Genomic DNA, 24,537 nt, shown 5'->3' with positions numbered 1-24,537 from the left:
ACTGTATTACTGCTTTTAGGTATCTTGTTGTGGTTCTGTTAGTATATTATAAATCTGCTGTGTTTCTGAATCAAATATTTTTAAGTTGTTTGATGACAAATCTAATTCAACAGAGCTCTTTTTTTGTATTATTTTGAGGAATAATGTTCACTGCATATTTGTGTGTATTTTTGAAAGCAGCTCTTGTTTAGCAGAACTGTGCATTTTAGGCACCAATATTCACATGAAAAAGCCATAAACATGCATTTTAGATATATGAAATGAACTGAAATAATGTTCAAACCCAAAGTTGTATTGTGCATTCAGTAGGTTACATATGAATTTTTCTTACTATTTAATATGCTGTGTTGATTTGAAAAACTTGTTCTTTTTGAAAAATCAAATGCATTTTAGATAATTTCTTAACATCTACAAGCATCATAATTTCCATTAAGATTCAAATGGAAATTTGCTGTATATATAGGATGGGGATTATTAAAACCAAAGCAGCTCTCATTTATAATACAAACATCTTTACCAGCATTTTATGTACCATTTCCCAATATGTTACTTTTATTCATTAAATCAGTTTAAAAGAAGTATACTCACCTGGTTCTCAGAGTAGCATCAAGTCGAAACCTTGTACTGAGATCAGTTCATTGAGAAAGGCTCTGTTTTCAGCATTAGACTGGAGGATGCTTCTCATGCTACCTGTCTACTAAGGGGAAATATATGTAAGCCTCCCCTGCCTCTTCTTCCCTATGCTGTCATATGTGTATTTACTCAGAGCTGTGCAAATGAGATATTCTGAGCTAAGAGTATACAGTAATGCCCTTATGAATGTCAAAGACGGAGAAAAGTCTTTCTTATTTTGGTAAGAGCTTAAGTTTACTAGGATCTTCCTTCCAAAGTATGACCATAATTCAATGGTAACCCAAATCTACTAAGGCAGATTTTTGCAATCACATACCTGGAGGAGAATTTAGCACACATTAAACCAATCTCAGGAGCAGAGGACAAGCTGCTTTAAATGAACAGTAATTTTGCTTACTGAAGGAGCAAGAGAACAGTTTCTGGAGGAGTTAAAAATCAAAAGTATGTTTTCCATCACCAGGAAAATAAATTAACGATCTGTACTATGTACCATATCTGGGCTGAAAAATCTAGATGACTCCTAGATGGCAGCAAAGAGACATAAAAAACATTAACTTTGGGCTGCCATCTGGTGCTTTGGATTTTGCAGCCCAGATCTGATAGGTACCTAGAATCAAACTCTTAATGGCAACAGAGTAGAAATAACCTATATCCTAGTTGTTCTTTATTAAGAATTATTTAATTACTATTCAGTGTATATTAAAATTTAACCAATTTTAGTTTTTGTCTTGGTTCCAATAACTTTCTCATGCCTGGCTCCCACTCTTCTACTCAAATAGCATGTGCAGCCCCCAGTTTAAAAAAGACAAATAGGTTAATTAATTCTTTAATATGCTTAGTATGCCTATTTATTGAGACCCAGTTTGGTGTAGTGGTTAAGGCACTGGACTAGAAACCGGGAGACTGTGAGTTCCAGCCCCACCTTAGGCACAAACCCAGCTGGGTGGCCTTGGGCCAGTCATTCTCTCAGCCCTAGGAAGGAGGCAAGGGCAAACCACTTCCAAAAAACCTGCCAGGGAAACTGCAGGGGCTGGTCCAGGCAGTCGTCAGGAATTAAGACTGACTTGAAAGCACCAAATAATTACCTATTTATTACCCCATCCCTCCAAAGTGGGAAAAAAGGTTCCTAAACTTCCGCTTATGCCTTCTCCAGTGACATCACTGTGTCATTACTTTTGACCTTTCCCAAAAAATGTAACTCTGAAAAAAAGGGTTCTAGCAAAAGTGTTGTGTTTGTATCTAAGGTTTTAACAGCAACCCTATCAACTATTATTAGATTTCATCATTAGCCTTTAGATGGAGTGTAAGGCTAGGCCATTTTCACCCAGGACATACTATATTCATTTTTATTAATTTTTTTGGTTTATTTTGTTTTAATAAGAAAAAAGTAATCAAAGGAGGGAAAGGTATATATGCTAACAACGAAAATGAAAGATGGGAGATTTAGTTCTCCAAAGTTTAACACCTTAAAATATTTTTTTACTTGTTTTTAAAGCATGTGAACATTATAATCTTGTTAATTTATTGCTGACCATGTACTTTTCTTAACAAATAGTCAAATAAATGCATTCTAAATAGAAAAATAACCCTCACTATTTTCTTTATCTAATCCAATAAATCAAGTCTTTAAATGTGCAAAAATTACCATTGCAGATCTTTTAATGTGGCTAAGAGAAAATGGTAAGCAAATGCCGACTGCATAGGGCATTATTTTTTCCCCTTTGGAATTAATCTGTGGCTTGCAAGAAAGTTTATGTTGAGAATAGGCAACCTGTTGTTGAGGATGCATTTGTAAGATGAAAGCATGTGATGAGCACACTCACAAAATGACTTGCTTTTCACACAAAATGGTTACTGTGTTGGGCACAGCTACTCATAAAAGAGTCATTTACAAAAAAGCAAAGTAGCACTTCAGGGTATTCTGTACCAGGGTTTTGTGAAGTGTTGAAGGAATTAATTACTTTGATGAATCCTTTAGCACAGCATCCCTTTAAAGCTGTTTTATGAAGCATCTGTGGTCCTCTCACTTCTAAAACCAAAGCAAAACCTTTTCCCAGCCTTCTTCCTTAGAGCTCACACTTTGGGAGAAGACTGATAGGAACCTTCTTTGCGGAATGGTGTAGGAGAGGGTGAGAAAAGAGTTATCTTGCAGCTATACTCAGTGGCTTCACTGCAGGCTATAGGAAATGCCATAGCTCCCATAAGAGACGGTCAGTCCTAAGACCCCTCGATGTGTGCTGAAGAGTCTCCCAAACTGGTTCCAACACTGGCTGTACTGTACAAAGTTCCAAAGTGCATGCTGAAGAGGCTAGTTGAGAGACCAGTTGGCACGATCTGTAGGCAAGGACTTCAGGCTGGCCATCTCCTTCTGTGCAGACTGTGAAATTCCTCACCGACTATACTTAAGCCACCAGATCTGCCTTTCTAGGCTATGAAACTGTGGTGTGGTGATGGCTATGATGCTGTGCATGGTGGAGGTGCCCACCCCAAAGCTGTCAGGAGGCAACCAGTGCAGCCTGAAGACTGCTTGGTGTGTTCCGAGGGGGTGTTTCCCAGCATGCCAAGCATCCTCTCAGTATGTATGCTTTGGGCAGCGTACAATTTTATGTTACTGTTGTTGTTATTATTATTCAGTACAGTTTGGGATTTCCAGAATAAATGGCTAGAGTGTAGGTAGAGGACAATATTCATGCCATTTGCCTTTTACCTGCTTAAACAGAACAATAGTGAGAGCCCTGTGGTGTGCTCTGTGGTCATTTCATGATACTTGGGTGTCTGAACTATTGGCCAGCTGATGAATTGTTGAGAGAGTGCAGGGATGTGACTTTGACTTAGGAAAAGTCACCTTTTCACATTGCTTACCTCTGCCCAATGGAAGGTCCATGGTATTAAATGTCAGAAGATCTTCAGGAAGTCTTGTAAGAAAGAGAAGGCTGAGAGGGGTACCTTTCCCTTGCAGTGCTGCTCAAAAGGCTTGTTAGCTGTGAGATTTTGGCAAATGCTGTGGAGATTGTTTTCAGGGTCTTCCGCACCTGGTGGCTTCAGCAAATGCTGCAGGGAATCATGAAGTTACCTAGCTTGGAAACACTTCAGACAGGAGTCCCCTTTCACAAAAGGCTAAAGCAATTCATGCTGATCTGGCCTCTTCCTTTCAACAAAGCAAATCTCTTCATGGCCCAAATTGTTTTGCCAAAGCAGATCTATGTTGCTTTGTGCAGGTTACCTTCTACCATTCCTTAGGGCCTTTGGGGCCCAAAACATTCCTGCGTGTACAAATTAAGTAGCTTCCTATTTTACTTTTTTATTAAAAGAATCTTTAAAAAAAAATCAGCTGGATTGTTTCTGGAAGCATGGATTGTTGCCCATTGGTACTATATTGCCTAATCCTGGTTTATGTAGTTGACAAAAACTTATGCCAAAATAAATGTGTTGATTTTAAAGATACTACAAGACTGTTGTTATAAAAATCGTGTGATGTAATTGGACTGCCCAGACAGTGTTAACTCAGGATTCTCTTCAACTGTTCTACGGACAGAGGAAGATCATTAAACTGTGACTATGCCTGGATGTGAACCTTGTTTTGCATCTCATTTAATTGTTTTTCTATTTTTATTCCTTTGGGAGTTGCAGAATAATGTTAACACAATTTCTTATTTCATTGTAAAGAGACCCAGCCTGTACCATCTAAATTATGATGATACTCAATTCAGCCCCTTTTCCTTTCCTACTGCCCATGTGAATACAGCAAAAATGACCATGTGGGCAAGTACCTTTTCCAACAAATAATTTAAACAATAGAAGTAATAATTGTAATAAAATACATCAGAATTATAAAATACTAATGTTGCTCTTTCTTCTGTATCTTTCATATGTTGTATTTTTTTAAAATAAAGCATGAAGAAGTATTTACAAAAAAAAATCTTTAATAATAGGATTCATGAGGTCAGTTATGGTAAATTAGTATGGAAAAGCATCGTACATAATAGTTAATGGTTTGAATTTTGTGTGGTGAAGGGTTTTCTTTACATTTTATATGCCTTTCTTAAGAAGTAGTGTTATTCTTTGTAATCTCTGATCTCACATGTAGGTTTTGCCTATAGGGAACATCATTCCAGAAGGAATTATATACCCTGCTGTGCATGCCCATAGCAAGACTAGTGCCAAATATATAATTTACTTTATCACTCCACACCAGCAACTTTGTAAAGAGTACTCTGGGACTGATTTTTCTGAAACATTGCTGAGCAATACCTTTTCTTTGTTTTCTTCTTCCCTTTACCTTCTCTATAATTATATCCTTCTTTATAAGTGTACCTCAAGGCCTGTAGTCTTGTGGCCCTTCTTTTTGAACTATACTAACTGTAAGGATATATTTTTTATTAATGAAATATAATGAACAAAAAGTGATACTGCAGTAAAAATTGCATATATAACAGCAATTAGAAGAAACTAAAATTTAAAAGGGAAAAAAGAAAGAAGGAAAAAAGGATCCATATAATATTAATATTAATTTAATTTAATCATTAAATTTATTATTAAAGCCAGTCCATGAAGAAACATACTGCTCCATTTTTATCATTTAAAATCTAAATATGTTTCAAACATTGACATAACATAAGGAGTATACATTTCTTTCCTCTGTGTAAAATAATTTTCTTTGCCAACCCCAGGCCCGATAAAGTCAGAGTTCTTCATGAAATATCAAATACTGTATTTTGGGAGTATAATTCAGCATTAGATTTACATCTTTAACAACTATATATATTTTCCCAAGATTATTAACATATGTCGAGGCCAAAAAGGAGCCATAATTCAATCACATGAGTCAAAGAGTCCTGAAATTACTTACAAGCCCAGCAGAAGAAATTTGATGTCCAACCACACATCACCTCCCAGGAGGTCTTGACCAGTTTGGAAGAACATGATTTTAATAAACTGGTGGTCTTGCTAACAAAACTTTTAGTCTCTCAGAACCAACAACAAACAGAATCAAACTCTCCACAGATAACTATGCCTGACTGTACCTTAGTTAACTTAATAGAGTCTGCACAGCTGGAATCCTGCTCAGAGCAAAATTCAGCAATCTTATTTGACAGATACTGGAAAATTCCTCACAGCAGCCCTTCAAATGATATTCTGACCTATCCTAGGAGGGAGTAGTTTGCCCTAAAGAGGGTTGCCAGACAGTAGTCCAGAGATGCAATAAGAATGGGTAAATACATATTTTTTGCCATTTTGTCACTGTGGTGTAAATCCTTAATGAAGGTCCTTACCCACGTTTGGTTGGATTTGTTCTTTGTCTTCTTCCAACAGCACTCTAGGCATCTCTTCTGCAGTTTCATCTTCTGGAGTTCTTCTGAAAATCAGACCCTCTGGTATCTGCATTCAGAGAGAGGCTGTGGGGGTGCAATCTGATCCAAGGCCACAGCCATCTTTACATTCCAAGAAGAGATTAAGGCTTCAGTTGAACTGTGCACCTCATCCTCAGGAACTTTCCCAGGTGCCCTTTGAAGCCCAGTGGGCCTGTCAGCAACCTGGGGCAGGCCAATTAAGTGGGTCCTACTTTCCTGCAGTAGAGTGCCAGAATGGAGAGCTCCAAAGCAATCAAAGAGTGATATATCCATGACAAGGGACAACTATATACTTCCCCAACTCCAGATCATGTTGCCACTGCCCTGAGACAAAACCCAGATCCAGCATATGACCCTTACTGTGTGTTGGGCCCCTGATGATTTGGTCAGGGCCAAGGTTGCATCTAGAGAAGGGTTCAAGCAGGTCATAGTCTTCAGTACTATAAGTCTAGGAAACCACCACCACCACTCCAGCCACAACAATTAGCAGCTCAGGCAGGGAAGCCATTACACAGCAGGGAGGCCAGTACAGTTAACAGCTATCCAGCCTGTTCCCTAGAATCCAGCTTCACAAATAGAGTCTCAGTTATCAATCAACAAACAAACTGACGGTGATGGATAAACAATGGATAGTATTACATTTATAATCGCTTAATATTTAAAGTTAGTTAATATCTCAATATTTTGGCATCAACATTAAGCTGCATTATTAGTCTATACCTTGCACATATAATAGAATCTCTGGCTTTAATACTTTTGTAATATAGGCATCATAAAAAAAGGAAATTTAGTAAGGTTAAATGATTCATTATAAATTTCGAATAGAAGCCAAAAACCTATAAACATTATATACAATTGAATTAGAAAACCATCAGGACTGGAGGCTTTCCCCAGTGTCATTGATCTAATTATCTGTATTTTCTTGTAGTGACAATGGTAATGCCAATTTAATGTTCTTGAAAAATTTGTTTTATTTCAATATTACCCTGAAAATTAACATTTTGTTGTCAGTTGCAGATATTTAATATAGATAATTGAGCATAAATATATATTTTTTTAATGATAGATTCTGTATCAGTATATAACTGGCCATTATCAGTTTAAATTCCAGAAATAAGATTTTGCTCTTGAGATAACTTTCTAGATTTCTCTCCAGATTTCCAATTCTAATTGATACATTTCAAAGAATATTCAATTTTTTTCTGAACATATTCACCCCAATTTAACCTTTTTAAAAAATTATGTATTATCAAGTCGTTTTTGACTCCCAGCAACCACGTGGATAGATTTTCTCCATTTTTTCCAGAATCTAACCTGCTTTTTCAGGTCTCCCAACGGTGTACTCATTGCTACTGTAACTCAGTCCATCCATCTTGCTGTTGGTCATCCTCCTATTCTCCTTCCTTCTACCTTTCCCATCATTAAAGCCTTTTCCAGAGAGCTGGGTCTTCGCATAATGTGTCCGAAGTAGAATAATTTGAGCCTGGTCTTTTGTGCTGCATGTGAGAACTCTGGGTTGATTTGTTCAATGAGTTTGCCAAGGTATTCCCAGGAGTCTTCTCCAACACCAAAGTTCAAAAGTGTCAATGTTCTTCCTATCCTGCTTGTTTAAAATCCAACTTTCACTTCCACAGAGCATCACAGGAAATACCACAGCTTGCACATTTTTTTGTAGATGTAGATACAACTTGGCATTTGAGTATCTTTTCCAGAGCCTTTGTGGCCGCTCCACCAAGTGCTAGTCTATGGCATATTTCTTGACTGCTTGTTCCTTTACTGTGATCCTAAAAGGCAGAAGCTGTGCACCACTTTGATATCTTCACTGTCAGTTCTAAGGCTGGTTGTTCTATCTGTTGTCATTAATTTGGCCTTCTTTAGATTTAATTTTAGTCCCATTTTTTCACTGTGCTCTTTGACTTATGACCACAATTGGGACCGGAATTTCCATTGCTAAGTGATGTGGTCATAAAGCAAGATGTCATGTGACAGCATTGCTTAGGGACAGCAATCCTAACATTCCCCATTGTGGTTAATAAGCGAATCCCACCAATCATTAGTTGAGGACCCACCCCAATCCATGCCATTCTGGGTTTGGTTCCTCCCAGCCTTGAGCCTCAATAAGGTAAAGGATTGCCTCCAACTCCACCCACCTGCCTATCTCTCCCCCATCTCTGTCCTTTTGGCAGCCCTGCACCCTGCCTTGTGGGGCAGCAAGCAGCCCCAGAATCATGCAGCTCTGGGGCTTCTTGGCCCTCCTTCCCCTTTCACTCGCTTGTATGCAACAGTGCCCTCCTTTCCCCTTCGCTCACTTAACACATACCCTCCTTCTCTCCTTTGCTTGCTTCCATGCACCAGTGCCCTTCTTCCCCCTTTGTTTGCTGGCATGCACTGTGCCCTCCTTCCCTCTTTTGCATGCTTGAGGACTCTCTAGGGGTGCTTCCAGTGCTGAAGGAGTGCTCCAGGGGTGCTTTTGGGCACTGAAGAACTCTCCAAGGGCGCTTCTGGCATGCGCTCTGCAGCTCATATTAGAAGCTGCTGGCCATTTATGAGGTTTTCTCTTTCCTCCTGCAAAGCCCCAGAGGTGCAGTGCAGCACGAAGGGTGCACAATGTGTGCAAGTGAGTGAAGGGGGAAGGAGGGCGCTGGTGCATGTGAGTGAGTAAAGGGGGAAAGAGAGCACCGGTGTGTGTGAGCGAGCAAAGAGGGAAGGAGGCACAGTGTGTGTGAGCAAGCAAAGGGGGAAGGAAGGTGCTCGTGCAAGTTAGCAAAGGGGAAAGGGGGGACGTTGCAGGTGATCAAAGAAAGGCCGAGGTGGGTGGGGGAAACTTACCCAAGCGACTTATGATTTCTCCTACTGGCTTCCCCATTGACTTTGCTTGTGGGAACCCCACAGAGAAGGTTGCAAATGGCGATCACGTGATCATGAAGTGCTTGGCAACCAGTCATAAGTGTGAATGGGTTGCCAAGCACCCAGATTGTGATCATGTGACCATGAGGGTGCTGCAATGGCTGTAACTTCAGGGACCAATCATAAGTCCATTTTTTTAATCACTGTCATAACTTTGGATGGTTGTAACTTGAGGACTATCTGTAGTACTAGGGCTTGCAGATCCTTTGCATTTTCAGCTATCAGGGTAGTGTCATCAGCATAGTGCAAGTTATTGATGTTTTTTCCTCCAGTTTTAAAACCATGCTCATCTTCCAATTCAGCTTCCCTTAATATATATTCAGCATATAGGTTGAATAAATATGGGGAATGTATACAACCTTATCAGGCTGCTTTGCCAACCTGGAGCCAGTCTGTTTCACCATGTTCTGTCCATACTGTGGCTTTCTGAGCTGTATGTAAGTTTCTCATGAGGACAATAAGATGTTCTGGGTTCCCATTTTTCTGAGCACCTTCCACATTTTGACATGATTGACACAATCAAATGTCTTTCTATAATCGATGAAGCACTTACTGACTTCTTTTTGGTATTCTTTGGCTTTCTCAATTATCTAGTGCTCATCAGCAATAATGTTTTGTGTTCCTTGGCCTTTCTGAAAGCCAGTTTGAACATCTGGCATATCTTTTTCCATGTAGGGCTCTAATCTGCATTGGATGATCCTAAGTATTATTTGCTAGTGTGTGAAATTAAGGATATTGTACAATAGTTTGTATACTCTGTTAAGTCTCCTTTTTTTGGTATTGGAAGTATATTGACCTTTTCTAATAAGTTGGCCACTATAGTTGCCATAAATATTTTATAAGAATTATAAGATTCATCAGTAAGGTTTCTGTTGTGAGACAAGAGTAAATATTTAATTATCTTCTCCAGCAGTGTACAATTAAAATCTCCAGCTCTCTTTTTGCAGAGGCAAAAGCTATTGTGCATCCATAAATATATGCCTTAAACAAATCTCATAGTGTTAATATATAGATAATATATAGAAATCTTTGCTTGTTTTAAATCCTTCTTGATATATTCAAAAAGGAAAGATCTAGTAATAAATTATCCAAATACCATCTAGAATTAACAGGTTTGTAGCTTTTAAGTTTCAGTGTAAGTCATTGGAGCACAGGTTGATGTTGCAGTAGAGGAATCCACAACTTGAGGGTGTAAACTCTGTTTTAGATTTAGTAAACATCAAATAACAACCAAAATTCCAAAATATTTACTTGCAATGCTGTCCAGTTTTACAAAGGGGTTGTCTTTTTTTTTTTTTTGTACCAATATTTATGCCTAGGTAAGACTCTAAAATGATATTGAAATCTTTAACTGTATATACTTATCTGGTAGGAGACATACTTTGAGCACTAATTGTAGGAATAAATTCCCTGCCACATAAAGATGTTATTTGTGTCTCTTTTTGGTTTAGATGAGGGCTATCAGATACTGCCCTGTATTCATTGAGAAATTATCCTACACAATTGTGTCACCATCAGTCTTCCAGACTCCAGCTTACGTTGCTGACTGCTTCTTGCTTTTGTAGTAAGGAGTTACCAACGTTGACAACTCTTTTCTTTTGGGCTGCAGCTGTAACCCCTCTGCTTTTCATGGATCCTCTCTCCTGTTCATCAGTGTTCATTTCCCTCTCCTGAAAACTCAGGACTTGTTACATTTATGAGGGCTTCAGAGCTGTTGCTTCATTCCATTTCTACAAAATACCCCTTACATCTCTTGTTTCTGGCTATTGCTCTTGTCCGCTGCATTTGCTCCTCCTTATGGAGAACTGCTTTCTTCCTCAGTTTTTGTTGTAGTGCTTTGTGTGTTTGATGTAACAAATCTTCATCCTGTGAGCTGAAATATGGTCACTTGCTGCTCTAGTCTTTGTAGGGTTTCTGTCAACCATTTGTACAAGGTTGCTTTTGCTGCAAAAATGTGCCAGGTTGAGTTTGGGCAGGAATACAAGCATGCCACAAGCAATGAAGATCACAACTGCAATAATATTTTTTTTCATTTTTATTTATGGCACCACTAATGGATTTTTTTTAAATCCCTTCTTTGTTTTTCAGAAGGAAATCAGTTACAGACTACCCCTTAAATTTTCTTTCTGAACTCCATTGCCAATTTTTTAGCTCTCCCAGTCTATCATGGATAGAGAGGAGAATATTGTGCCCTTAATTTTATTCAGTGGATATAAAATCTAGGATATTATGAAGTACATGGGTTAGTTTAATGGATGGGAAATATTTTTTTCTAGCCTAGATCCCATGTCTTCCTAACAGGAACAAGGGGGAAAATGTGAAGTTACTAAGGCACAAACAAAAAAACAGGATGGAGAACTCTTTCAAGTTCATCAATACGTTTTTCTTATGGAAGGAAGGAAGTGAATTCTCTGAGAAGAAATTTATTCTGTCCACTTCCTAGGCTACCAGGCCATTTGCTTCAGATGAAGTTCCAATTTCTTGTTCAAAGTTTATAACTCCAACTGGCTGACAATAAATTTTAGGATAAGTCCAAGTCCCTTAAGTTCACTCATGCACTAGAGAGATTTTTCCATGAAAGTGCCTTTTCAAGCAACTCTGAGGAAAGCCATAAAGCTGAAGTGAGGCATCACACCCAAAAATACATTGGAGATTCATTTGACCAGCAAGCTTTGTGTAAGGTGCTAGGAAATACAATAGTGGAAGCAATCAGTGATCCTTGAGATAGGCATGTGTTGTCCCTCTAACTGATTCTGCAGGAGAAAGGGTGATCTCAATAAGGGATTAAAAATGCCATCTAGGAATAAGAAATAAGAATTCACAGTAAGAATATGTCTTTCTGTGTGTAAAGTTGTCACGTTACTGTTGTTTGATAAGACTAGACTCATTGTTGCAGCAAAAAAGAAAAGTATTATTTCTGGAGGTATCTGAAAGCTATCTTTCATATAAGTAGCTATTTGTTTTTTGTAAGTTTTTTATTATTACATTCTGAGAAACCGACATTTTTCATATCTAGACATGTTCATATCACTTTAAGGGCAGCAGAAAGGCTTTCCAATAGGAAAATCTTGGCATCTAAGGTGCAACAAGAAAGAAATACTAACCAGGTATGTTTGGAGCTTTAATTGATCAAACTCCTTTTGGAAGCTACGGAAGTAAAGATTATCTTACTTGAGTATCTCTCAGTAGCCAACAGTTCCCATTTGATTTCTGGGTGGCTGGCTTTAGAAAGCCAGGAACTTGATTCAGAATGAGCCCTTAGTGTGGCAGGTCCTTCCCCAAGAAAAAAAGGAAATGTTTTGGACTTTGATAGAGATTCCAAGACAGAAAACCATTTTAAAAATGGGCCATTTTAAAGCCATAAGGATTACTTTAGCCTTGTGATCCCAGATCTTCTAAACAAGCTTTGGGCTTAGTGGAATTAGTGAAAAGACATGAGGTAGGCTTATTGATTAACTCAGTCAAATCCATGAGTTCTGTATCTTCTTCATTATACTTTGATACAAATCACAGTGAAAAATGTTGGAATGCAAAACATGTTGATGTTTTGATGACCCTGGGTCATACCCCTTGTTGACTACATTTATCCAGATCCTGTCAAGTTATGCTTAGCCTTGGTAGTCTATTAGCAACTCATCCATTTAGAGCAGAGGATGGGTTTTAAAGGATAGGGCTGCAATTGAAGAATCTGCATTGGAGTATGGCCTGGTCTTTTATGACATTTGCCTGAAGATTATAACATACTACAGTAATGGTGATTTAGTCTTTATTTAACTAGCAAACCTTTTGGATTGTGTTTTAGAATTGCTGAATAGAGGAGCAATTCTGATAGTTGCAACAGCTTTGAGTAAAGTGTTGGTACTTCAAACTATTTAGCCTTGACAATTCTTGATGGCCTTCTTCTGTTATATAAGCTGTAGGACTTCCACTGATTTTACAAGTTTTTGGAGGCATCTAGAGACTAGGGCTCTATAGAATAATCTCTCCATGCACCTTTTGGTCAAGGATAATGGTTTTTTTTACCCCACTAAGGTTATTTTGGACTTGGAGGATCTAAATATGGAATTGGAGGGGGAGGAAGAGTGTGGCTTGACTGCTTCTTTCCTTTGCTCTGTCCCCTACAATCTGAGAAAGGTGTCCCGTAAACCTGCCTACAGTTCTTAAGCACTTCTCCATTAATTTGGTGGGCCAAACTCTTTTTGTGACCTTGACATTCTTATAAAAGGAGGAGGAGCTATTAGAGAATAAGAGAAAAAAGAGTTGGATCTCTGCCTGGATTGCTATAATATAACTTACTATAGCCTCAACAAGTAGACCTGGAGCAGGAATGGCTGCACTCTCTCCACTTGGAAAAGTGTGAAGTTCTGCCAGAGTTAGTTCTGAAACTGGATTTGTTTCTGCAACATTTCAGAATAGCTTTTCAAAGACTGAAAAAATAGTTCTGTCATGAGAAGAAGAAGAATGGACAGCAAAAGATCACATGTGACATGGAGCTTGAACTGAATTGCTTGGCCCTTCATCCCCATATGGTGTTTCAGAGATTAATTACTAATAGATCTTTCATAATATCTTGGCTGTCTGGATTGAGGCAGGGCTGGAGATTATTGAATGGTCTCCAAAGGTCTTTAATAATTTAATTTGTAGTCATTGCTGCTCCAGACTCTCTATTCTGTGGACACCTCACTGACTTATTATAGGGTATCAGATAAGCAGGGGAACACCCTGACTTGTCCTGGTCAAGATATATGCCAGTATGGTAGGTGTGAACTTGGCTGGCTTGCTTGCTCTCTCTTTCAACTCATTCTGCAAGGAAGGAAGACAATTTGATCTTCCAGAAAGCACCATTCTATCAATGGAGACAGACTTCCTGCTCTGGAGTAATCCCAATCAAGCTGACCTTTAAAGGGAAGGGAAACCATTATATCTGTTAAAAGTGCAACCAATGTTGTTTCACTATAACATTTTTGAAGCCTCTAATTTTTTACTTAAATTTTCAGGATTTACTTGTGAATAATATGTTTTTAGTACAATGGTACCTCTAGTTATGAACTTAATCCGTTCCGTGACTCTGGTTGCAACTCGAGTTGGTCTCAAGTCGAGGTAAAGTTTCCCATAAGGTTCAATGTAAATACGGTTAATCCGTTCCGCCCTCTGAATTTGGTCGCACCACGAGGCAAATTTCCCATAAGGTTCAATGTAAATACGGCTAAACAGTTCTGAAACATATGCATTTTATTTTTAAACCTCAAAAACATGAAAAAAAAGTACAGTACAGCACAGTATGAAGAGGGAGAATGGGGTGGGGAGGCAGTTATTGTTTGGAGGGAGAGTCCCCCTCCAAAGGGACATCGGGGAGATCTCCTTCAGGGGTTTCCTCTCTTCTTTGCCTCTTAGCTGCAGGCTCAGTTCTGGGGAAAAATCTGTCTAAAGTCAGTTGCCAGCCTGCTCTGCATTTTCTTTGGAGCCATGCTGACAAGCACACCAAAAACCTTCCAAACGCCACAAAACACACCACAAGCCTCACCGAACGTCTCCTTGCTACCGCGATCTCGCCCACAGGAAGCCGCGACCACATGGCAGCAGGGCAAATGGCCGTGGATCCGGTTCGTAACTCGAGGCGGAGTTCGCAAGTCGAGGTAAATTTTTCGGGCCGGAGCTGGTCGTATCTCGAAAAATTCGTAAGGAGGGGCGTTCGTAACTAGAGGTACCACTGTATCTGGAAATACAGAATCTTACCATGGAAAAGTCTTTCATTGTGCAAAAATATTGGTAGGAAGAGATTTGCCTTACTATAATAAACACTGAAATTCACAGTAATGATTTAGGCAATATGATTCCAAACAATGAAAGCTTTTCTGTGTTTCACGTTTTTCCTGTGTTTTTTCTAGGAAATGTTCAACTTTCACATATTTATCATGAAGACAATGCAGAAGAAACCATCTCTTTTAGCAGTTGTTCTATGTCAGAGGATAATATAGATGATTCAGAAGTTATTAATTTACCCTCTGATATTGTATCCCTGGATTTTGAAAATGCTGGTATAAATTCAAGAGATAAATCCATCGATGTAGAGGAGACCTTGGCTGCAGAAGTATGTTCTGTAAAGAATGCTTCCTTTAACAGTGATGAATCTGAGAACAATCAACAAAGGTAAGTTACATTTTTGAGATGGTATGCAAGTTTTCTGTACTGGCACAGCTGGCTGCGAGGAAACAAACTAGCAGGTTATAAATCTGTTACAGGCCTAAACATACAAATAAGCACACCCAGGCTTTATTGCAGCTAGTGAGAATGGATCAGCCTTTGCAAAAGTCCTTTTGCTTTACCTTTGAGGGTGGACTATTTGTGCTCAAAAAGCAAATCAAGGACTGAGACCTATGGACTATTAATCAGGCACCAAATCCAAAGGAGGACAGGAGACAAGCTCAGAGAAAATCCAAGGTCCAGAGTAAGAGTTGATTACCTCTCCCAGGGAACCTGACCTATAACCCAGTGCTCCTCCACCATTCAGCCCTTTGTCTCTTTAGCAGTCTTTTGGCTGGCTTATGACCTGCCTTAAAGATCAGAGTTGCAGAATATTGCATTGCTCTCTACTTTTTGTTCTAAGTTCTTGGTCAAAACAGGAAACCCAAGCTCCATGTCTCATCCCCTGACACCTCCCCATCCTCTCACTGAGTACATGACAATAGCAATTAATAATGGCCATTTTTGGTAATTACTAGACTATACTCCAACTCTAGGCAAATTGGGGCAATTCAGGACACATTTTTTTACTTGCTTGAGTTAGGACAAACAGTTCTAATCCACTCTACTTTTCCTTTGTCAAGGAAAAGATGATGATTTTAATGTTTTAATGTTGTTTTATTATTGTTATTACATGTAATTCTAAAGCACTTTGATTCTGTGGGATTTGATTAAAATTATGTGCCATCAAGTCAGTGTAGAGTCTTAGTGACCACATAAATAGACCTTCTCCAGCAGGGTCTATCCCCAACCTGGCCCTTCAGGTCTTCCAGTGGTACATCTATCACTACTATGATTGAGACCATCCACTTTGCATCTGCTTGTCCTCTTCTGTTTCCTTCCACCTTTCCCAGAATTATAGCCTTCTCCAGAGAGCTAGGTCTTCGAATAATGTGTCCAAAGTAGGATAAAATGAGCCCAATTTTCACTTCCATAGAATGTCACAGGGAAGATCACTGCCTGCACGATTCTGATCTTTGCAGGTACAGACATGTTATGGCATCTCAACACCTTTTCCAATGCCTTCATTGCTACACTACCAAGTGATAGTCTATGGTGTATTTCTTGACTGCTGATTCTTTTACTGTCGATAGTTGATCCTAAAAGGCAGAAGCTATTCCACACTTCAGTATCTTCACTGACAATTTTAAGGCTGGTTTTTGTACCTGCTTTTATTATTTTGATCTTCTTTAATCCCATTTGTTCACTGTGCTCTTTGACTTTTCTTATTAGAGCTTGCAGATCATTTGCATTGTCAGCTGTTAGAATAATGTCATCAGTATAGCTTAGGTTATTGATGTTTCTTCCTGCAGTTTTAAAACCACACACCTCCTCCAATCCAGCCTCCCACAGTATATATTCAGTGCATAGGTTGAGTAAATTAGGAGACAGTATACAGCCTTGTTTTACTCTTGCCAACCTGAAGCCAGTCCAAACTGTATATTTATATACAAATATATAAATATATTCTTGCCTGCATATAGGTTTTGTATGAGGACAGTGAAATGTTCTGGAGTCCCATTTTCCCAAGGACATTCCATAACCTGACCTGGCTGAAATAATTTGAAGGCCTTTCTATCATTAGTAAAGCACATATTGACATCTTTTTGGTATTCTTTGGCTTTCTCTATTATCCAGCAAGCATCAGTAATAATGTCTTTTGTTCCTTGGCCCAATCTAAAGTCACTGGTTCGCACAAATGACTATATTAATATTATTAGCCCTGCTAGAAACCAGCAATTAACCAGTTGTCCTCCCAATACAGGGCTGATGGCAGAATAATGGAAGCTAAATTTGAGAATACTGATATGTTTATGGTTGCTCATGAGCAAAAGGCTCAGCCTGCACTGGACAAAAGCCTAGCAGGTAGGTGGAAGTTGATTTGGCACATCTCTGGTGCAAACATAATAGAAGGAGGAAGTAATGGCAGACTATATACTGGAAAGGTCAGAAAGATTTCTTTACTCCTCCATGTTGGAGAAAGTAATAATGATGATATAATTACCTATCATAACCTAGTAGCCTTATTGAATATTATCCCAGTGAAATTGTTCCGCTTCCATGATCAGCTTTATCTTATCCTTCTCTTTTTGGACATAAGTCTTCTACTATGCTTACATTCAGTGGTGTGCTTGAGCTGGCTTGCACCAGCTTGTGAGAGTTGTTTGTTAAATTTTTGGGAATTTTGTGAGCCGGTTGACAGCAGAGGTGAATCTCAGTGCCTAACATGCCAATCAGCTGTTCCATGGCTAGGGGCAAGGCGCAGCAGCAATAGAACCAGCAGAGTCAGTTTTTAAACATTCAGCAATACACCACTGCTTATACTATATTTATAGGCATAGAGTAAGAGAACGACCTTCTAAAAAATGTTATTTAGACACACTTTGTTGGAAGATTGAGTATTCCATCACAGAAGAAACGCAATAGCATAGAAGAGTCAAATTGTGCCACTGTACAGTGAAAAGTTATAGAAAAGTCTATTGTCATTGCAATAGAACTGTGCTTTGTTCAACTGAGGTAAATTCTTGAATTCTTCATTTGTAGATTGGCAACTAAAAAGTCTCAAAACAGGACTGAAGGGAAAGGGTTGTAGTGTTGTTCTACAGATCTCTACCTATTCACAGAGTAAAATGTATTTATTCTGTGTTGTAGATAAATATAAGCTAATCACATAGCTTTTGACATTTTATAGGGTTCTCATGTAGAAATTCTCTGATGCAGGGATTAATACTGTACATTTTTTCATTATATGTAAGACCCCATTACGTGTAAATACATAATATACAGTTTGCTTTCTTGAGAACTATATTCTGTGATTTTGGAGTCTTGCCCAGGAATAACATTGTGGAAGTAAGCTGTGTTGATAACACTTCCCTTTATTATATATAAATAGTTGACCAAATGCAGAATTTGTTTATATTTTAGCACAATGCAAATATATACCAAAAAATTGAATGATGTATGTATGTATGTATGTATGCATGTATGTATATGTATATGTGTGTGGGTGTGTGTGTGTGTAAAATTGTGTTCAGTTTTTTTTTTCTAACAGTAGCCTTTTATACTGTATAGAAAACAACTTTTGCAGTAAAAAAAAATGAAAATAGTTTGCAGTATGGGAATGCTGATCTAAGAAAATATTAAATGTCTCTTAGGATTCCTTGAGACACTGTTAATTACTGTATGATAAGACTTTAGAAAATATTGCAGTATCATTGTAAATAGTTTTTGAAATAATTTGTTGACAATATTTTCAGTGATGGAAAATATACATACTGATTCTAAAAGCCAGTCGGTTCTCATTGAGACGAACGGTACATCCAGCTCTCTTCCACAAAATGCTGAGACTCCTTGTGATGTTTCATTTCCTGTGCCAGTGACAATCATTGATGAAGTTCCAGAAAATTATACCACCACCCATTCCAATACAGAAGAAGAAAATGTTTTCTTTTCCAAGATGGAGACTAGTGAAAATATTCCAGTTCAATCAACCTATGTAGGTAAATTGATTAACAAAAATAACAATATTGAATCTGACGGTAAGGAATATGTAGGAACATCTTCCTATTTACCCAAGAACTTGTCACAAAAATCTTCTACAGAAGAGTTTTTGGACCAAACTGAAGAGCAGCGATCTGAGACTGCAGTATATACTTTCTCAAATGAAAAACAGAACAAGAAAAACACAGTGCAGAAAAGCGTCTCCAAAAATTGCATTGATTCGGAGAAACCCAATGCTCAGGGGATTGCTTATAACTTCAAACTGTTGAACAAAGTTAATGGTGTACCTGACAAAGCAAGGCCATTGAATGAAAATGATATCAATGATGAACTTAATAAATCTGAATTAGAATTTAAGCATGCATTAGCAAAAAATCCTGATGAGAGAGAATCTGACCCAACACAATCTCCATGGCATCATTGTATTAACAATGGAATTGAAATCTATGGCCCAAAAACTGGTCTGACAACTTTTAAAGTAGTTCCTCCCAAACCCAAAGTAAAATATTTTGACAAAGATGTGTCTCTCTACACTGGTGCCATTAGAATAGATGAGTTAGGTAACCTCGTAACTCCAAATAGTGGTGGTATTAGAAAAATTACAGTAAATATGACCTCAAAAGAAGCTGTTATTGGCAAAGCTAAAGAATATAAGGAGTTAAATTCTATAGAAAAGCAATGTGAACAACTACTAGTAGGCCATTCTGTTGAACCAGAAATCACAGGTAATTCCAAAGAACTCAATAAAAACCCCAGAACCAAGCCTGATTGTATTAGGAGTCTAAAAGAAGAAACATTGCCAATGGTTGGTTCCAGTGCTGAAAATATTGTTAGACCAAATGAAACAAAGCTCCCTATGAATATCCCACAGTTTTCAGGGAAAACTGTCTTGGCACCGGTGATCAATAGGAAGGATCTTCTGTTTCAGATGCCCCCCCAAAAAACATCAGATCACTATTTAGCCACAGCTGTTGCCAATTGCAATGACCTAACCCAGTTTAAAGCCAGCCAAGAAAGGCAGAATCAAGAAAAGCTATATAAAGCAAAAGGGGTGAAAACTGAAATTGAGCCACTTCCTAAAAGTACTGTTGTGGCCAAATACCACCCAGTGGAAACAGAGCCAGCAAAAACAAAGAAACCGTATTCAACTACCTTCAGTTGCAGTAAAAATGTGTCAAATACGCGGCCGTGTTGTGCTGATTCTAGGTTGTCAAACATCAAGACACTGAATCAAAACAAACCTACTAATGGCATTAGCGGATCATTTACTAGAATAACTTCTAATAAAAACAACCTGACAGAACAGGAGATCAACTGTGGTTCAGTACAAGATATAACAGATAGAGAAATGATTTCAGTAGCGATGAAAAAGCCAGTTGATCAAGTCAGCTCTCCCTTTTTTCTTAGCAAACCTAATGCTGACTCATCTGCCACAATATTTAGTTCCCCTGTGAAATCAAGCAATATACCACCATTTATGGTCGACCAAATGACTTCAGAAAAAGATGAGCAACTTGGCAATACAGGGAATGAGCTGTGTTCTAGCATCATAGAGGACAACATCTACAATATTTTTGGGCCAAAGAAGAAGTTTAAATCAGTCATCCAGAAGCCACTTCCAAAAGATACATCATTACACAGTGCTTTAATGGAAGCCATTCAGACTGCAGGAGGAAGAGACAAACTTCGAAAGGTAAATATTTGTTGGCTAAAAGCAACTTTGGATGCAGCATCATTTCCCGTAAGGGAGCGTCCTTGCTGGTTTTTGTTTGTTTGTTTGTTTTTAGCAAAGCTATAACTATCCTTTTTATAATAACTATTGTTTCCAGTGACCTGTTAGCCACTATCACACTTTAAAACTTGCACATTACCAAGATACTGTAGTAGATTAACATCAATTCTACACATGCAGTTTGATGCTGTCAACAGCAATAACAGCTTCACATATTTAAGATTTGCTATTATAATTATAGATAGCATATCAGACTATTTCTGTCCTCAGAGAGGTAAGAATTATCATCATGCAATATATGCAAAAAATCTAGTCAAACAACACAATATTTTAGTATGGCACCTGCCAACAGATCTTATTTCTTCTTCTCTGATCATTATAGTACTTAGCATATTGCAAAGCTGCTTTTATACATAGCTCAATATATTCAGGTCAGATAAAGGCCAAAGTTAGGCATGTTTCCCAAAAAATAATCAAGTGCTGATATTATCCATGCTTCCATATTTTAAGTAAAAAAAATCCATGTGTTTTGTCATATGCCAGATTTCACACAGTACTATAAATGGAACTCAGAAAAAGTCAAAATTCATGGAAACAGAGACTGAGCGCTCAGCTCTTTTGGCAGCCATTAGAGGACACAGTGGAATCTCAACGCTGAGAAAGGTAATTCTAATTGCAAGTGCATTATATTTGTTGTCTAACAAAGATGTAACTAAAAACCCATTTTGAAATCCTAACTCTAACCTTAAATTCTATATTCCTTGACTTCATTCACAGTTGTAGCTGATAACTAACTTTAAATTAAATATTTGCTTTAAACTTATCTAAGGCAGATTTAAGGGATCTCCACCTAACATCCTGAAAAATGTCAAGTGCCAAGTCAAAACAGCGCTAAATGGATAAAGATTGCCCATCATGTGGCAAAAGATAGTTTCTTCACTTTTAAATCTGCTTATAGGGAGAAAAAAAATCAACAAAATATTAGAACTATTATGAGATAGTAATAAATTGGAATTTGAGGATTATCTCACTTCTCCTTGATTGGTTTTTGTATTTCTGCTGCTAGCTTCGTGGTAGGGGTAGAGGTTAGCCACAAATTATGGCTGCAAGATTGTGGGAAAAGATACAGCTGCTTTAAGGAGTTGTTGGTGTTTCTCATTACTCTTGTATAACGCCACTGTTCCATGAATGTATTGGCTTCCAGTGGGCTTCTGAGTGTGATTCAGGGTGGAGGTTGTCACCTATAAAGCCCTACAAGGCATAGATCCAGGGGACTATTTGTGGGACTGCCTGTCTATCTTTGTTCTGCTCATCTCACCAGATCTAGTATGCTTCGGGTCCTTTCCATTAAACATCTTCTTGTTGGACCCCAGAGTTGTGCCTTCTCTGTGACAGTGCTTGCCCTATGGAACAGGATTCCTCTAGAGATCAAGAGAGTCCCAAACTGGTTAGCCTTTGTAACTCATTGAAGACCTGGATGTTCCCCCAATTGTTTGGGCCAGATAGTTAGGGGAGCTCTACTGGCTAATATTAGTTAATGTTGTTTTTTATAAGCTGGATTGTGATGGACTGGAATGGAGGAAGGGGGGTGAAAACGGTGCTCTTGTCTCCAGAGCAACGCTCTGGAGATAAGTGGAGAAAGCTGGCGCATCCCTAAACATTCCAGAAGATAGTAGAGAGTTGTGCCTGGGAACTACTGGTGAGTCTGAAAAGATTGATGTCAGGCCTAGCCCAAGGAACTCCTGGAGACCGTGTAGGTTCAATCAGCAAGGTTTATTAGCTAGCGCTTATTTATAGAATCTTTTCAGACTGACCAGTAGTTCCCAGGCACAACTCTCTACTATCTTCTGGAATGTTTAGGGATGCGCCAGCTTTCTCCGCTTATCTCCAGAGCGTTGCTCTGGAGTCGAGAGCACCGTTTTCACCCCCCTTCCTCCATTCCAGTCCATCACATGGATTGTGTTTATGGCCTTGGGCGTTGTGGTTGTTAAATTGTTGTTTTTAACTCTCGTATGCCACCCAGAGTCACTTTTGGGAGAGGGTGGCCTTATCAATTGTTTAAATAAAAAAATAAACTGCAGATTCCAAGTAGTCTTCAAAGGCAGTCCCAAGTAGTCCAGATGATAGGTTATGAGGGCATGATTGACAATCACCAGAGCCTCTTGATTCAGAAATAGTCACATCTGACAACTCAGCTGCAGCTGGGCAAACACTATCTTGGTCTCAGCCTTCACCTGTAATGTAATGTAATGTAAATTTTAGATAAAAATCATATCTACATCTGTATCTATATCTATCCTTATCCTTCTGAGGGAGGGAGGCTCTGTCAAGAACTAAATTTAGTAGTATACTGGATCGATATTAACTTGGGTTATGTAAGGTATGCCCCGTTTGACAAGAGAAACTCCCGTGACACGTGTGGTTCACAAAAGAGGTTTACTCAAGCGTAATGCAACAGTCACAAACAAAGCCAGGACTGGCTTGGCACATTTACATTGTTCAATTTATAGTTGTCCCAATCCCCCGCGGGCCCCGTTGCTAGGTTACATATTACAGATTAGATTACAGATTGCCCCCTGTAATCCCCCCCTTCTACTCGAATGGCAGGTTCAGCCCAGTTCTCTTGTTTCTTTGATTGTTGTTGCCTATGGCATGGTCGTTGCCTTCGTTGGGGCTTCTGTCGCGCGCACAGCCGGGAGTTCCCCCTCGCGCGCTGGGGAGTTCCCCCTCGCGCGCTGATCGCTCTTCCTCAATTCCATGGCTCTTTCCTTTGTCCACAGCGCCCGCGGCCCTGTGGCGTTAACACAGTGCATCCGCTCCAGATTAGTAAAGTGGTGCCAGGTGGCCCATTCATTAGTTTGTGGTTTCGCACTTCCTCTTTCTGCGCTAGCGCTCGAGCGGTGAAATTGACTAAAGCGCGGCTGGGCAAGTTCCTAGCCGTGCAGCGCCGGCTGAACCTGACAGGTTAAACTTCACAAATATCAAAAACAGTTAACTGGCAACACAGGACAAAAGGCAGGGAGAAAGACATGAGCAACAGGCAACAATTTCCATTATATCTCTATATTTCAAAAGGCACAGAATTTTCCAGAGCCACTAGAAGCAATTCTTGGATAATTAACATGGACAGTCTCTGAGGAAGTAGCCTTTGTTTTTTCTAGCTTTTATCCTTTTATATACACAATGGCAGTAAAATAGAGATGAAAAGTAGGACAGCAGCTGACCTCCCCTGTATTCTGCACCATGAAGAATACATTTTGGTGGACGGGGATGATGTATCCAACGATCAGACCTCCACAGCATCTCTTACTCACCCCAAGGTAGTTATACAACAGTGATTGATGATATTTCACCCAAAACCGATGGAAGATCTCTCAGCAGTTTTATGTAGATGTTAAATAAAATGGAAGAAAGGGTTGATCTCTGGGGCATCCCATATTGGAGTGGCGAAAGGCGTGACCTATTGTCTCCCACTATCACTGACTGGACCTACCCACTCAGGAAAGAATGGAAAGACCATAATATGGTGCCTCCAATACCTACACATTGCAGGTGGCCCAGAAGGATTATGTGATCAATAGTACTGAATGCTGCTGAGAGCTCTAATGACCCTGTGAATGATGCCAGTCACAGCTGAATTCCTGCTAATCTCACCCTTGGCAATACAGTCAAATGGGGAGAGGAGGGGAGAAGCTAATAAATAACAGGGTTACTATACTTGATGTTAGCCAGATGACTGAAATCATCATCATCATCATCATCATCATCATCTTCATCATCATCATCATCATCATCATCATCCTTGGGAAGGACTTGATAGGTGGATAAAAATGCCTAATCCAGTCTAAACATCTGGCTGACTGTGCGACCAACCATCATCATCATCATCATCATCATCATCATCATCATCGCCAAGAAGCATATTACCGACAGTTTCTCACCTGAATATCTAAGGCAACTGGGATATGAGGAAGTTATGAGAATGATAAAGAAAGAATAGTTAATATAGAACATCAGAAGGAGTTTCCTAAGCCCCACACTTCTATTGCTTATTGGTGGAAAGTAGTAAGGGTGCTCTGGCCAATTATTTACAAAATCTTATTTTTTACAAACAGAGATGGGCCTTTTCAAGGGGATGCATTAATGCTTTCTTCTCTGCAGTACTGGAAG

General features: G+C 39.0%; 1 protein-coding gene across 3 annotated transcripts in view; it reads left to right on the top strand.

Moving 5' to 3' along the window:
- COBL (cordon-bleu WH2 repeat protein) overlaps window positions 1–24,537 on the top strand; it is a 138,272-nt gene that overhangs the window by 101,851 nt on the left and 11,884 nt on the right. For all 3 annotated transcript variants that reach the window (XM_088150127.1, XM_088150128.1, XM_088150126.1), the window contains 4 exons: window positions 14,780–15,041; window positions 16,900–17,000; window positions 18,392–20,328; window positions 20,911–21,030. In XM_088150127.1, coding sequence (XP_088006253.1) covers window positions 14,780–15,041; window positions 16,900–17,000; window positions 18,392–20,328; window positions 20,911–21,030 — 2,420 coding nt within the window. The remainder of the gene's footprint in view (window positions 1–14,779; window positions 15,042–16,899; window positions 17,001–18,391; window positions 20,329–20,910; window positions 21,031–24,537) is intronic.

Source organism: Python bivittatus, unplaced genomic scaffold (genome assembly GCF_059951505.1).
Source record: "Python bivittatus isolate LINGU-HERP-01145 unplaced genomic scaffold, Pbiv_v1 ctg000610_np1212, whole genome shotgun sequence".
NCBI classification, from domain to species: domain Eukaryota; kingdom Metazoa; phylum Chordata; class Lepidosauria; order Squamata; family Pythonidae; genus Python; species Python bivittatus.
This window is presented reverse-complemented; position numbering and strand designations above follow the sequence as displayed.